Source organism: Sinocyclocheilus grahami, unplaced genomic scaffold (genome assembly GCF_001515645.1).
Source record: "Sinocyclocheilus grahami isolate Dianchi unplaced genomic scaffold, SAMN03320097.WGS_v1.1 scaffold174.1, whole genome shotgun sequence".
Classification (NCBI taxonomy): Eukaryota; Metazoa; Chordata; class Actinopteri; order Cypriniformes; family Cyprinidae; genus Sinocyclocheilus; species Sinocyclocheilus grahami.
The window spans coordinates 1,183,421-1,198,190 of record NW_015505353.1 but is presented as its reverse complement, the minus strand read 5'-3'; the positions used below and the strand labels follow the sequence as shown (position 1 = coordinate 1,198,190).

At 37.0% G+C, this 14,770-nt stretch overlaps 1 protein-coding gene across 6 annotated transcripts in view; it reads right to left on the bottom strand.

Moving 5' to 3' along the window:
• Positions 1-14,719, bottom strand: part of tbc1d5 (TBC1 domain family, member 5) — a 16,762-nt gene extending 2,043 nt beyond the window's left edge. For 2 of the 6 annotated variants that reach the window (XM_016283398.1, XM_016283399.1), the window contains exons 1-22: positions 14,593-14,719; positions 7,973-8,040; positions 7,758-7,857; positions 7,454-7,499; positions 7,230-7,338; positions 7,009-7,098; positions 6,846-6,920; positions 6,687-6,754; positions 6,133-6,235; positions 5,905-5,993; positions 5,708-5,758; positions 5,504-5,573; positions 5,224-5,396; positions 4,851-4,993; positions 4,410-4,516; positions 2,836-2,921; positions 2,406-2,695; positions 2,149-2,211; positions 943-1,151; positions 639-735; positions 473-552; positions 23-247 (exon numbers count right to left, since the gene is read on the bottom strand). In XM_016283398.1, coding sequence (XP_016138884.1) covers positions 23-247; positions 473-552; positions 639-735; positions 943-1,151; positions 2,149-2,211; positions 2,406-2,695; positions 2,836-2,921; positions 4,410-4,516; positions 4,851-4,993; positions 5,224-5,396; positions 5,504-5,573; positions 5,708-5,758; positions 5,905-5,993; positions 6,133-6,235; positions 6,687-6,754; positions 6,846-6,920; positions 7,009-7,098; positions 7,230-7,338; positions 7,454-7,499; positions 7,758-7,854 — 2,271 coding nt within the window. In that variant the 5' untranslated portion in view covers positions 7,855-7,857; positions 7,973-8,040; positions 14,593-14,719. Of the gene's footprint in view, positions 1-16; positions 248-472; positions 553-638; positions 736-942; positions 1,152-2,148; positions 2,212-2,405; positions 2,696-2,835; positions 2,922-4,409; positions 4,517-4,850; positions 4,994-5,223; positions 5,397-5,503; positions 5,574-5,707; positions 5,759-5,904; positions 5,994-6,132; positions 6,236-6,686; positions 6,755-6,845; positions 6,921-7,008; positions 7,099-7,229; positions 7,339-7,453; positions 7,500-7,757; positions 7,858-7,972; positions 8,041-14,592 lie in introns of all 6 variants that reach the window. The other 4 variants (XM_016283395.1, XM_016283396.1, XM_016283400.1 and 1 more) reach the window with 4 other exon arrangements.
• Between the last annotated feature and the right edge of the window lie 51 nt (positions 14,720-14,770).

Genomic DNA, 14,770 nt, shown 5'->3' with positions numbered 1-14,770 from the left:
CCTCCTCCTCCTCCTCCTCCTCAGCTACCATGTCTCCTTCCTGGTGGTCGTTCCGCTGTGGAGCCTTTTGTTGTATGCTAGTAGAACCAGCTGTCTCTTCAGGCAAATTGTCTGGATCACTCTGGTCCTTTAGTGTGCTATACTGGCTAGAGCAGTAGTGATCGTCTGCTATGGTGATCTCTTCATTCTCCTCTGCCTCCAGCTGGCTCTGGTTGAATCGGAGAGCCCCCTTCAGGATGTCCTTAATCTGGGACAATATGGACAAAATTAGATCTGTAATTCAATATTAGATCTAACAGATCTCTAATAGATTTTATCACCCTGAAAGGTTTGTGTACTAATTACATGGGTACTTACCAATAAACAAATAAATGAACATAATACAAATGTTGTATATATTTACTAGTTATCTTCATACAATTTTTTTTTTAAATCCAAATTTATTTGAGCAAAGTAGAGACCTGATTCATACCTGTTTTAGTCCAGCAAGTGACACCAGAACCTCATCTTCCTTCTCCAGATGCTCCTGCAGTATCACATCTTGAATTTTGCCTGTCCATCAATCAAAGCACAATCATTACCATTCCATCACCAGCGTTTGTTTAGTGCAGAGACGACTAACTGGCTCACTGACTCACCTATGTGCATGTTCATCATCTTGGCACAATATTTACTCATGGCCTCTAGGTCATTAATCTGACCCTGTAAGAATGACACCTGGGCCTCCAGCTCCTCCTGCGTGTAAAAATACATATGTATAAATTAGCATACATATAGGACCTATTAAACACAAAAACAGGAGCTAGAACATAGTATCCTAGTAAATCACATGCTATCTGAAAATAAAAGAATGGACACAAAATTAGAGTCTGGGAATGCAAATGGTAAAGTTGAAGAGTAAACATGATTACAGCAGTTGCAAAGAGTAAAGATGCCGCTTACCGCATCCTTCTTGTTTATAGTCTTACTGTGGGACCGTGAGCGACTGATGTTAAAGAAAGAGTCTTTCTTTGTGGCAGAGGGGGGAGGAGATGATGTGCTGGAGTCTCGGCCCCTTGACACCGGGAGAGGAGGGGAAGACATGGCATGATCCCGCCCACCAGACAAACTTTCAGTGCTGGGGGAGGAGCTAACCGTCCAGGAGGTGTGACCTGTAAGGTAGACATTACAAGATCAGTCATAAAAATGTATTTCAGACAGCAAGACCAAAGGTAACAGAACAATTTTAACATAACATACAGTAAGCTACATAAATAGCACAAAGAGTTCGAGACAATCACACAGCATGCAGTAAATCACAGATACAGATAAACCAGAAGTTAAACAACACATGACCTAATAAAAACAGCAGGATCTCACTTGTACTATGAAGATGACATGCTCACAGAAAGTTCAGAGAAAAATTATACTTTCATCCAAAATAAATTAATACTTTTATTTAGCAAGTATGAATTTATTTAATCAAAATGACAGCAAAAACAGTGTTAAACTTTCTATTCATCCAAAAATGTTGAATACAGATGTATCGGGATTCCCACCAAAATATTAAGCAGCACAACTGTTTTCAATATTGATAGTAGCTAATTTTTTATTGAGCAGAACATTTATATTTCTAAAAGATAATCTGACACTTAAGACTGGAATAATGATGCAGAAAATTCAGCTTTGCCATCACATGAATAAATTGCAGTTTCAAATTTTACAAAAGAAAATGGTTATTTTAAATTGTAATACTTTATCACAATAGTACTGTTTTTACTGTGCTTTTTAAACAAATGCAGTCTTATAAATGCAAATAAATGCAGTGTTGGTGAGCATAAGAGACTTCTTTCAAAAACAGAAAAAATTAATCCTATCGACCCCAAACCTTTAAACATTAGTGTAAATTAATTACTTTAATTTATTACATAGTATTTGCACATAGTAGCCTGGTGACAAAAAGCAGCACGACTCAAAATACATGATTACACCAAGTTTATTTGAACACTGACACACATGCATGGATTACACAGCAGACACGTCACAGTGAAAGCATGCAAAAAAAATATATATATTAAAAACCTTTCAAAAAGCAGGATCAAATAAAATGCATTTATACAGCGCACATGCGCACTCCGGTGCTGATATTGTTGTCATGGCAGTAGTTACCTGGGGTATCAGAGTGAATCTGGGCAGGGAGCGATATCTGAGAGGCTCCACAAGAACCTACATCTAACAGACAGAAGAGTAAGGCTAGAGCACACACCTATTCTGTCACATGTACCTGTGCTTAAGCACATGCATGTACACAATCATATCATAATCCATGCACACTGAAATATTAATACTTCTGGAGGTATATGGGTAAAATGAACACAATCCATAAGCGTACAGGGTCAAAAAGGTGTGCGTACATGTGTGCTCACCTTTGCTGAGGTGCACTGGCATACTTTCAGACTTCAGCAGCCGGTGCTGATGCTGCGTTTGTGGGTATGGCTGCGATTTCATCTGCGTGTTTGTGGGGTTGGTGCACGATGGAGGCTCGGCCAATGGGCGTGGCACTTGAGCTTGAGGGGGAAGAGCTGATATCACCTCACTATTAATTGGCGAGATACCGCTGGAACCACCTCCCATCGGCGCAATGAGCTTCCGGCCAAAATTAAGAAGAGAACTGGATACTTTATTAATGTTGAGAGGCGCTACTTTGGTGCTGGCCCTGGCGAAAAAGGAAAAAAATTTTTAAATTATAAATAAATATACAGTGTATATTATATATATTATACTATATACATGAATAATTGTATTATTATTTCTTAGACATGCTTAAAAAAGATAATGCACAAAAACACAAGATACCGAGTCTTGTTGACAAAATCAGCCCCACGGGTTTTGTAGTAATCAAGGTTTTGCTGGAACTGGTAGTTTACAGGTCGTGGATTATTCTAAAATAATATAAAAAGACATATGACAAAAATAAAAAGTTATACATAATGTACTTTTAGCAGAGTCTGTGCTTTTGAGTTTAAAGCTAGGTTAAATCTGTGTTTAGGACACTAGCATAAATACCCTAAACTTGCATAAAATAAATTCCAGAATAACTAATAATAATTATTATTACTATTAGATTATTATCACTCTGATCACATTACTAAAGATTACATTTATTTAATAAACATTAGGGCTGCCTCGATACCACTTTTTCGGTATCGGCCGATACCAGCACAGTTTTTTTTTTTTAATCAGTGTAGAATTTCTATACCTCATTGTGTTGACCTGATCATCACTCTTTTGTGTGTTAAACACTACCTACCACAGACAACTTCATTGTAAAGAAAAACAACAAATTAATAAATATATAATCATAATCTATGGCAAAAATACTACTATAAACTAGGCTAGTGGAAAATTCAGTAGCAAAAGTTACTCAAGAAAAATCATGAGTGCACAATCATTTTATAAAATCTAAACATTTATTAGTGAAAAAAAATTATTTAGTGGGGAACAAATAAAAGTGAATAAATGTAGGGCTAAATCTGGTAAAATGTTAATCATTGCTCTTTGTATTGTTGTAAAATACATTCATGAAAAACAAGTAATATATTTATATATCAATTAATATACTTTAAAATTAATAGACTTTTTTTTTTATGTATAGCACAGTAATGAGGCAGCAACATATGATAGATAAGACAACAAGAAAGGCTATTAATAATCTTTCATTGCGCAAAAGTATTATAACATGAAAGGCTCCTATACGGAGCGGCACAAAGTGCTTTATGCGCATCTCGTGCGCAGAATGATCACAGCGCTCCGCATAGAGAAGTTCAAAGCACAAAGGGGAGAGGATTTTGATGCGTAGTGTATTATATCTGTGCGATAGTTTATTGAGCCTTTTCTTTCAGCAGTTTTAAATTAATTAATTAATTAAAAAGTAACACACTTTAGAAACAGCACTAAACTCCAGCCAGATAAAGTCCTTTTATGCAAAACCACTGATCTTTATCTACAGATCAAGTATAATAATAGAACATTGAATCATCTTGGAGAGAGTTTTACCGTCTTGACTGTCGTAACCAAACGCAACGCGCAGTTTGAACACTGAAAGGAAGATGACTGACAGCCGCAGCGGAGAGAAGAGTTTACGTGAACTTGAATTTAACGACTTAAATATTCATCTGTACCTCACATTAAACTAAGGAACAATCTCAGAACACTTGAAATATAGTGCACGAAAACTTTATGGTGCTTTATAATGTTTTTGTGCCTTTCGTGGTGCTTAGTATCGGATTGGCGCACCCCTAATAAATATTATTATATTCTAATTATACATATTATTTAATAAATACGTATTTACTATTATAAATTGTATCTGTAATATTTTTATAATATTTTTAAAATATTATTAAAAGTGAAAATGTGCATTACAGTACCTTAGGGTCTCTGAGGAATAGTGCTTTGAGCAGCAGTGAGTGGATGTCTCCAATAGGAGGATAATGCATCAGGAGCCCGAGACACGTCTGGAAGTTACTAGCGATCACTATGACATGAAAAACACAAGAACGATAGTTACTGCATATTCAAATAAGCTGATAACATTCTTTTAGAGCTCTTTGTTAGATACATGTTCAGTGCTAGCAGGCATAAGCCAACTCATCTGCATGCCATTACTTCCTGTCTTTGGATTGGCTATGTAGGTGTCAGTGTTGCGATATGACTTGACACACTGATAACTTTGTGGGTTTATAATGCTTGCTATCCACCGGGCTAAAGGGTGAACACTCAAAGTGTATTTGGGCCTTAAGAAGTCTATATCTTGTGTTCCATTAGTTTTTGTTATGAACGAAGCACAGACAAGAGAGAATTGAACTCACATGCATCTCTGATGTACAGAAGCATAGCGACAAACACGTAATCCACCAGGTCCAAAGTGATGCTGTCTGCAAAAAGAGCATCCCAGACCACCAACAGATCCTGCAGGGGAAACTCCCGACCAAACAGCAGTCGAACCCAGCGACTGCCCACAAACACACAGAAACAGATAGAGAATTCATAAATGACGTTTTTTTTTATTGTGTAACCTATATTTAATTCTACCTCGTTTATATTCAACACGTAGAAATGGCAAGAAATGATGATTTAAATAAGTAATATATATATTTATAAATATTTTTCAATTAATAATAAAACCTTTTTAATTATTATTATTATAACACATAAAAATATAAAGAATTCATGCATACTCACATGCCATAAATCTGGGGAGCTATTTCTAGTCTGTTGAGGTGCATGTAGAGTTCAATGTCGTGTTTCTTTACTAGCTGGTCCTGAATTCGGTTGACTTTGGTCACTATGGCAACAGAAGGGCCCGAGTCCTGTGGTCTCGCAAAGGGGATGCTGGTTAACATCTCTTCTTTGCCCTGAAATATTTAAGCATCATTTAAGTAATGTTAGCAAGACTGACATTTGAAGTTGACACTAACAAAATATCAATGCAATAAGTTTAACATAAAATTATTCTTTGTACCTTCCTGACCTCCCGTTCAAAACTGCTGAACCAGGGTTCTGCTGTCTCCATGAGCAGAGAAAACATGGCACTATGGGATAATTATTGAAGAACACAAAGATGGATGCAACAGATTGAGCAAAGTGTATTTAACAACTATATTCATTTAAACAGAGACATGCCAATATGGCTTAAGATCTTCCAGTCTGATAATGTGATACTCACTAAGCATCATGCTCATGGAATTTAGGATCCAGAAGGACTTTCATCTCTTCACTGCAAATGAGGAAAGACAGTTTAAATAAACATACTAAGAATTACTGAGAACTCCATTAATATTCAAAACTCTATGCACAACAAATTTAAAGTTTAATTTGAGCAAGTCTTCAGACAGTCTCTCCTGTGTGGTAAATAGGTCAGACCTGGGATTGGCCGTCTCACTGGCATGTTGAAACGCCTGGTGATCACAGTGAAGAACAAACACTATAGGTGCCAGTAACTCATGCATGCCCTGTAGAGAGACAAAGAGGATAATGTAGATAAGTAAATGCTTATTTTGATCAAAATTTTTATTAGATCTGAGCCAGTTCGACGGACAGGTTATGTTGTTGTGTGGAAGTATCTGTCACAATCAATAAGTGTTAATGAACCTGCTTATAGAGTAGCTGTTCGTTTTCTCGTGCATAGCAGAAGAGAATATCGGTCAGCTTTGTCCTGACATCCTCTTCCTGGAAGAACAGCATCTCTGGAAACCTGCAGACAATCAATGAGTTGCAGGAATATGATATATGATATGATATATGATTTGTATGAAAAAAAAAAAAACTAAAATCAACTTTCAATTATAATTTTGGTGTGCTCATTTAATGAGTAAAAATTACAAATAAAAAGATACACTACCATTTAAATAAATTAACACTTTTATTCAGCAAGTAGACATTCAATTGATAAAAAGTGACAGTAAAGACATTGTTGTAAAAATTCTATTTTAAAAAAAAATCTATTTTTGTTCTTTTGAACTTTCTATTCATCAAAGAATCCTGAAAAAAAAGTATCACAGTTTCCCCAAAAATATTAAGTAGCACAACATGGTAAGTGTTTCTTGAGCACCGAATCAGCATATTAAACTGCTCTCTGAAGGATTATGTGACACTGAAGACTGAATGGATGGTAGTATATTTGTACAGGCAGTTCACACACTTACGTTCGTAAAACATCTTGTTTGATCATGCTCCTGAGCTCCTTATCCTGAAAGAACTTATTCCATAGACTCTGAAGACACAGAGAAAAAAAGATGTAAATCAAACTGTAATGGACAGATCCAGCCATTCTTTTGGTTTTTCTGAATTGGCTGTTCTCTCACCCCCTCATCCTGTGACAGTGGGTTGTTCACCACCAGGTCCTGTTTGCCGGCAGCTTTGCGAGGGTTTGTGATATGCTGCAGTTCAAGACAAACAATCATGATTTAGTGTCAAAACCTACTGAAGACACATAAATCACTGCCACATACATGTGTGCACACATACCGTCTCTTTGATCTTCTCATACTGTGCTCTGAGTTCCTTGGTTCGACTGATCCATTGAGTCTTATCTTCTGGCAGGACGTCCAGATAAAGCTGGAACCAACGAAACCAAAGCTCATAATATTTTCTTCCCCGTTTGGCACAGAGATTGCACATTTAACCTTTCAACCCCAATAACAAAGTAAACCTGTCATCTGCCACTGTCACTGTCAGGTAGCCATTACCTTCCAGCATACGCTGCGGAATCGGCTGCTCCGTAATCGTCCGTTAATACCAGCCTGCCTGATCCGCGCCAGGTAGTTACTGTTCTGGAACAAATCATCCCACTCCTTTCTGTAAAGAGCATGTCAAATGGAAAGTTAGAGGATAGAGGTACACCTTCATCACACAGCAGTGAGTTTCACATGTGAACTCTGATGCTTTGTGACATTAGGGAAAAATTAATGACCCGTATGACTGAAGCGTGGACTCATCAGTACTATCCAATGATCCTCCTGAAATAAAAGAAACAAAATTACACAGAGAAAATAGTTAAGACATCATAGTTGGTGAGACATCATAGTTGCAAGTCTGTCGTTTTTGCACATCATTTTGAACATGAGAGCTATTTTTTTGTTCTTATATATCAGTTAATAGCAATAATCAAAATCCAATCACAATACTCATCAAAATAAATGCATTACAAAATATGCAGCCCTATTCTTCACACTGTCAGTTCTCCAATTTGAATGTAGATATATTAGGTAACTTACGGTCTCTGTTCCTGTTGTAGTTCTGTAGAGGGTCGTAACCCGTCTCCTGCTCCTCCTGCTGCAGCGGGTGTCGTGTTTCGAAGTTTGGGTGCTGCATGTCCTGCAAAAGTGCAGAGGAAGCGCTAAAGACTGTGATATCAACATACACCACTGAAGCCACAACCAACACTGCAGTACAAAACAGGAACTACAACAGGTATTGTGTGGATACTTACTGTTAGACTCGCCTGGTTCTCCTCATAGGCCTAATCACAGTGGAGACCACAGTCCACTAACCATTAATCTGCCAAACAGCAGAGCAAAACAAATGAATATACCGACAGAGCCTAAACTGACAATATTAATGGCTTACTTCTCATTGACTTTGCACATTAAACTATTGGATAGCATAAAGTATTTTAAAGAGATAGTCCACTCAAAAACTAAAATTCTGACATCATTTACTCCCCCTCATATTGTTCTAAACTGTATGACTTTCATTCTTCTGTGGAACATAAAATAATGTATTTTGAAGAATGTTTATAACCAAACTGTTTAAGGTTCCATTGACTTCTATAGCATGGACAAAAATACAATGGAAATCAATGGGACCTGAACATGTTTGCTTACCAACATTCCTCAAAATATCTTCTTTTATGTTCCACAGAAGAAAGAAATGCATTCAGGTTTGGAATGACATGAGCATGAGCAAATGATGAACTATTCCTTTAACACTGAAAACAAACAAATGTAGAATAGTGCGATGGAAACAATGGTTAAAAAAACCCCCCCAAAAGGTAGAAATATCAAAATGTCTCCATCATCAACTTTTCAGGACTGGTTAGGACAGAAACTCAAATCAACATGCCAGAGACCCAGCAGCTGTTATCATGTCTGGTTAGTATACAGTAAACAGATTGTGTTTGTTTGGATTAATTACATGGTTATATTTTAGTTGAAAGCTGTTTGTAAGTGTAGTTGCTAATTCTGGCACCGAATGTAAATCTATTTCACAGACTAAATGTTTCATAATTCATGACATCAACATTAATGAAGAGGGCCAGCAACTCAGTTCTTTAAATTATGTTTAATCGGATTGTGTATATGACTGTACCATCACCTCAGAATCATTATACCAGCAACACTTGTATTCATTTACCAGAATAACCAGCCATGCTAACATCTGACAGATGTGCAGTGAATTAAAACAAGTCTTGACTCAAACTAAGAAACAAAGAGGCAAACAAACAGAGCACATTTGATCTTGTATATGTGGTATAATTGTTCTGCAGCAGTGAGGGCATGTGAACAAACACACTGGCAGTGCCATGCGCGGTTTCGAAGTGATTCCCAGACATTTATAAACCAAAAATATCTCCAGAGCCAGACAGTGCTGATATGACAGCATTGGCCTCTAAAAAGTGGAAAAACAGGCTTGTCTGGATTTTCATTTTCTATTTTTAAGCCTTAATCCATTCTGTTGTTTTTAATGAGGTTGCATTTATTTCTGAACACACACAACCGTGCTTTATCAATTATCCAGATGAACTAATAAACACGGATCTGACATCTCACTACACCAACAGACAGCCTGTGCAACTCATGCATTATATATAACAGTTATATTTGCTGGTATATGAAGAAAAGCTGCCTAGGAAATTGCATTCGTTACAGCTGCATTATTATTAATCAATCAAATAAAATATAATAAAAAAAATAACAATTACATAATCATAAATAAATAATATAAAAAGAAATGTATTAACAACAACAACAACAATAATAATAATAATAAAAGCATCCCTCCCCACTGACAGTCATTCAAAAGTTTGTTTTCTTTCAAAATTAAAATGTTAATAAATCATAAGTGGCAGATTTTCCCTAACAGATAGCTTTCCTCATGTATAATAGACCTCCCTGGCCCAGCTCAATTAGATTTATGCATAAGCTCTGGTACAGTGGGAAATCCCAGGATCCTCTGCAGTGAAGTACAGTGCAGGACATTAGCATAAAGCCTCAGGGACAACTAGAGGAATTAAGTCAAGGCAGACACATGAATAATAATTAAAATATGCTTTAACACAACAATAAAAATGAACTGGACCTGCTAGATGCCTCACACAAAGGAATTTAACTAAGACTTTCACCAAAAAGATTATTAAGTAAAACAAGTAAAAATAGAAATAAAAATAACTCTGTAATTAGATGTTTGGTTCGTGTAGCATGAAACTCTTGCCTTAATGTTCAGTTTGTTTCATTGCAACTACTGCATTTACTGGCACAGCTGCAGGCTAAAGCCAGCACTGATGCAATCACTCCACAAATGAATCCTTGCATATTTCATTAGCTATTCACATATGCGTGCGTGCGCACACACATACACATAACATGCATAAATATTTATCACTGCATCAAATAACTGTGGTGGTAGAAATTAGGAAAAAAATGTATATGCGATTTTTTTTACCAATATTGCGATTGCGATTTAATATGCAATTATTTTTTAAAGATCTTAATGAGCTATAAATCATTGTATAGTATGACCAACACACTATTAGATAGATTAAACATAAATGTTCTTTTCTGTAGGCCAGGCCTATATGTTACGATGAAATTAGGTGATGCATGAATTGATATGAATGACATTTTTATTTAACAACTACAATCACAGTAGTGTTACAGGGAAAAAACACATGCATCACTTGAAACATTGAAAATAGCATAGAGAGAATAACTGTTGTTATTATTATTATTATTCTCTGTCTGTAATTTATTTATTTGTTGTGGGTTTCATGCTGTCCGCTAAGGCTTAGGACACACACAGTCTTTCCTCATCACCAACGACAATAAACACCGTGTCTACACCGGACGCGAGCGGCAAAATACAGGAGAACCCATTATAATCAGTGACGCTGTCTACACTGGATGCAGCGCGGCGCGACACGACACGACACGACAAAACCCAACATTAAACTGATGCCTTGTCCTATTTATGACGTACTGACACAAAGTTAATATGATTTGCAACAGTCGCTTTGTCGCGTCCAGTGTAGAGCTGTTGCGGCGCGACGCGACAACTGTAGCGTCCGGTATAGACACGGCGAGTGAAGTCGAGATCAAGATATGTGTTGTCATATTTTCAGCATTTAGCTTTTAAATGACCAGCACCTGCCTGGGTTTGTGCGACTTCATCTATGGCTTTTCTCTTCGCTTTCACAAACCGATCCATCTCCCATTCTAATTACGTCCTTTGGCTGTTAACTGTTTTATTTATTTTCTTTTTCTGCTGATGGCCCGCGCTCGACTTGAAGCAGCGCTGCTTAGACCGATCGGTGTGTGCCATCAAAGTACTGCCAGAGCTATAAGAGAGCGCGGACGTCTCCTTATGCTTTCTCTCGCTGTACTTTGATGTCAAAGGCTACACCGATCGACCTTCAAGTCGAACACACCTCTTTACTCTCGCGTGTCAAGTGACCGAGTGTAATCGCAGTCTCTGCGATTGAAAAATCGTGTTTTTTCATACCGCGATATTATCGCAAATGCAATTAATCGTTCAGCCCTAGTAGAAATTACTTGATTCAGATGCAGAGCAAAAGTTCCTTTGCTTGTATATGTGTGTCTGTATGTACGTATACACGTACATAATCAAGGAGAAAAGCTTGATTAGAATTAGGGCTGAATATATTATATGTATATAATTTTAATATAGCTAAGATTAACATGGTATTGCAGCGTTTCCCATAGACTTACACGCTATTTGTGGCGATATATATGCAAACTCATTCTCTGCCAGCAGGAGGCGCTGTTGGAGTGGTAGAGATCGAGGTTTCCCCGGTAACGCTGTACACAAAGCAGCGCTCACAAACGCTGCTTCATCAGACATTGCATGCAAGATGAAATGAAAATGACTTCCAACATTTTCTGAAAACAGTCGGTTTCCTTCAGAAATACAGTGATATAAAAACTCCCGCACCGGGTTTCGATTTTGAAACGTGCAGTGCTCATGTTTATTCAATGAAATCAAAGCCTTTTGGAAAATCTATTTGTGGCGGTCAGTTTTGATATTGTGGCGGGCGCCACAAATAAATCAATGTATGGGAAACACTGGTATTGTCTCTATTTTAATACATTAGGATTAGAAAAGACTATATGCAATCCTTATTTACTGTGTGTGTATTTGAAATAAAGAAATTAGGAACTGAAAAAAACAACAACTGTGAGAAACCTGTGCTAAACCAAAATGAAGGAACAAAACAACCATAACTCACTAAATTAACTGTAACTAGGAAAAAAGTGTCATTTGCACAAATAGAAACGCTAAAGGGAAATTACTTTAGTAAAAACAAAACAAATCTTTAACAGTATTTTGTGAATTAGGATCACAAAATAATCCATCAAACATTAGAGGAGCTTCATGTGACAAAACCGAGCTCATTACATCAAAATGCCTGTGGGTGTAGAACACACCAATAATGAGGGTTACAGAAGCAGACCAGGCCTAAACCTGTTTAAACACACTCACATGCCTTCACTTCATCAGCCAATTACAGAACAGAGCTCCTGCATCAATCACATGACAGTAGCTTGTAGGAATTCTACAAGCTACTGGGTGAACTCAAAAACCCTACATTATCATTAGTGCAGAAATGTGCTTGGTTATAATATTAGAGCAGTGTGCTTGGTTATAATATTAGAGCAGTACTGAATTAAGAAAAGAATGTGCACAGTGTAGAACACACCAATAATGAGGGTTACAGAAGCAGACCAGGCCTAAACCTGTTTAAACACACTCACATGCCTTCACTTCATCAGCCAATTACAGAACAGAGCTCCTGCACCAATCACATGACAGTAGCTTGTAGGAATTCTACAAGCTACTGGGTGAACTCAAAAACCCTACATTATCATTAGTGCAGAAATACTGAATTAAGAAAAGAATGTGCATGTAGAACACACCAATAATGAGGGTTACAGAAGCAGACCAGGCCTAAACCTGTTTAAACACACTCACATGCCTTCACTTCATCAGCCAATTACAGAACAGAGCTCCTGCATCAATCACATGACAGTAGCTTGTAGGAATTCTACAAGCTACTGGGTGAACTCAAAAACCCTACATTATCATTAGTGCAGAAATGTGCTTGGTTATAATATTAGAGCAGTACTGAATTAAGAAAAGAATGTGCACATGTTCTGGTTCTGTAATATACATGTATTAACATACAATGATAACCTGAAACTCAATGGTGTTTTCCAATATTACAGGACTAAGAGTAGGCCTATATCTTTTTCCAAACATGAATTAACCAAATTCCATTAGCTAATTATAATCTGACATGGTTTGTATGCATTAAATACTGCAGCATGACAGGCCTTTAACTAAGACGTCACCAAGTGTGTGTGTGTGTGTGTGTGTGTGTGTGTGTGTGTGTGTGTGAGCATGTGTGAAAAAAGGGAGCGAGCTGATCTTGTGATGCCGTTATCATTAGTGCAGAAATACTGAATTAAGAAAAGAATGTGCACATGTTCTGGTTCTGTAATATACATGTATTAACATACAATGATAACCTGAAACTCAATGGTGTTTTCCAATATTACAGGACTAAGAGTAGGCCTATATCTTTTTCCAAACATGAATTAACCAAATTCCATTAGCTAATTATAATCTGACATGGTTTGTATGCATTAAATACTGCAGCATGACAGGCCTTTAACTAAGACGTCTCCAAGTGTGTGTGTGTGTGTGTGTGTGTGTGTGTGTGTGTGTGTTTGTGAGCAAGTGTGAAAAAGGGCAGCGAGCTGATCTTGTGATGCCACGGTAAATCTTTTCGGTTGTTCAGACTAAAAGCTCTCAGGTCCAAAGAGAATCATATAGTCCTCCAAAGATCATACGGCCCTACTTCACAAATATATTGTAATGTTAAATAAAAAAAATGTATTAAAGGAGAAAGAGGAATCAAATGAAATATTAAATCCTCAATAGATTCTCAGAAAGGGCGTCACTAAAATTCAGGTGGTCATTTTTTCCATTTTAGTTATTAAAATTACATAACTTTTATTTCAAATACTTTATTTCAATGCTTTATTTATAAACTTTATATAAAATTGTAATTATCAGCATCTGATTTGTCCAATATTGGTCATATCAAGGCTTAATATCAGGACTCTGAAAATACTTTTATCCATGTTCTCTATTATAAGTTACAACATTTTGTTGCATCAGATTTGTTTGAACAGACATTACAGTATAGATTTATAATATCGGCCATCATATTGGTTATAAGTTATTGGCAAAACTGTAACCACTTCTTTAGGACTGGAGAAGACCAAGCATAAAAAATGATATTTAAAACCAGTATCAGTCTGAATCTGAATTTTAGGGGGAATGTGTCCCGAGTCTATGCCTATAATCATACAGCTTTCAGATATGAGGACCAAGATTTAAGCCTCCATAACCAGAAGTGAAAATAAAATGGTACATTATTGATCCATAATGTGGACAGACATCAATTGTATAACCAATGAAATATAGTATGAAACTTACAGGCATCCCTACAGCCTAAATATCAAAGACAAATTTCAAAGTGATAATTATAATTTCTCATATGCAGGTCCCCGACGCCTACTGTTTGGGATTTACATCAGAAAACTGATTAAAAGCGGTTAATAAAGTTGGATTTATTAAGGGATATGTTGAGTCGAAAGGCCTTACGGGGCTGGCAGCTCTACACTTCCGATATGAATCATTGCACAGCATTTAACACTCTTGATGTCTCTGCATTCAGTTTTGACAAGTACTCCGACTATCGCAAACGGTAGTTTTAATGCAGTAAAGGGAATTCAGCTGATATTTTACCTGCAATGCTTCAGGCGTGTCTGCCCCGTGCAGCCTGCATGTAAACACTAGCGCGAGTCAGGCGGATGTGCCGCAGACCAGCTGATCAGACACGTGACTCACTCCAGCCTCAAAGCGTGGCACGAATTCTGATTTCACAGCTTTGAAACGCGCGGGATATTTTATCCTTATTTATATC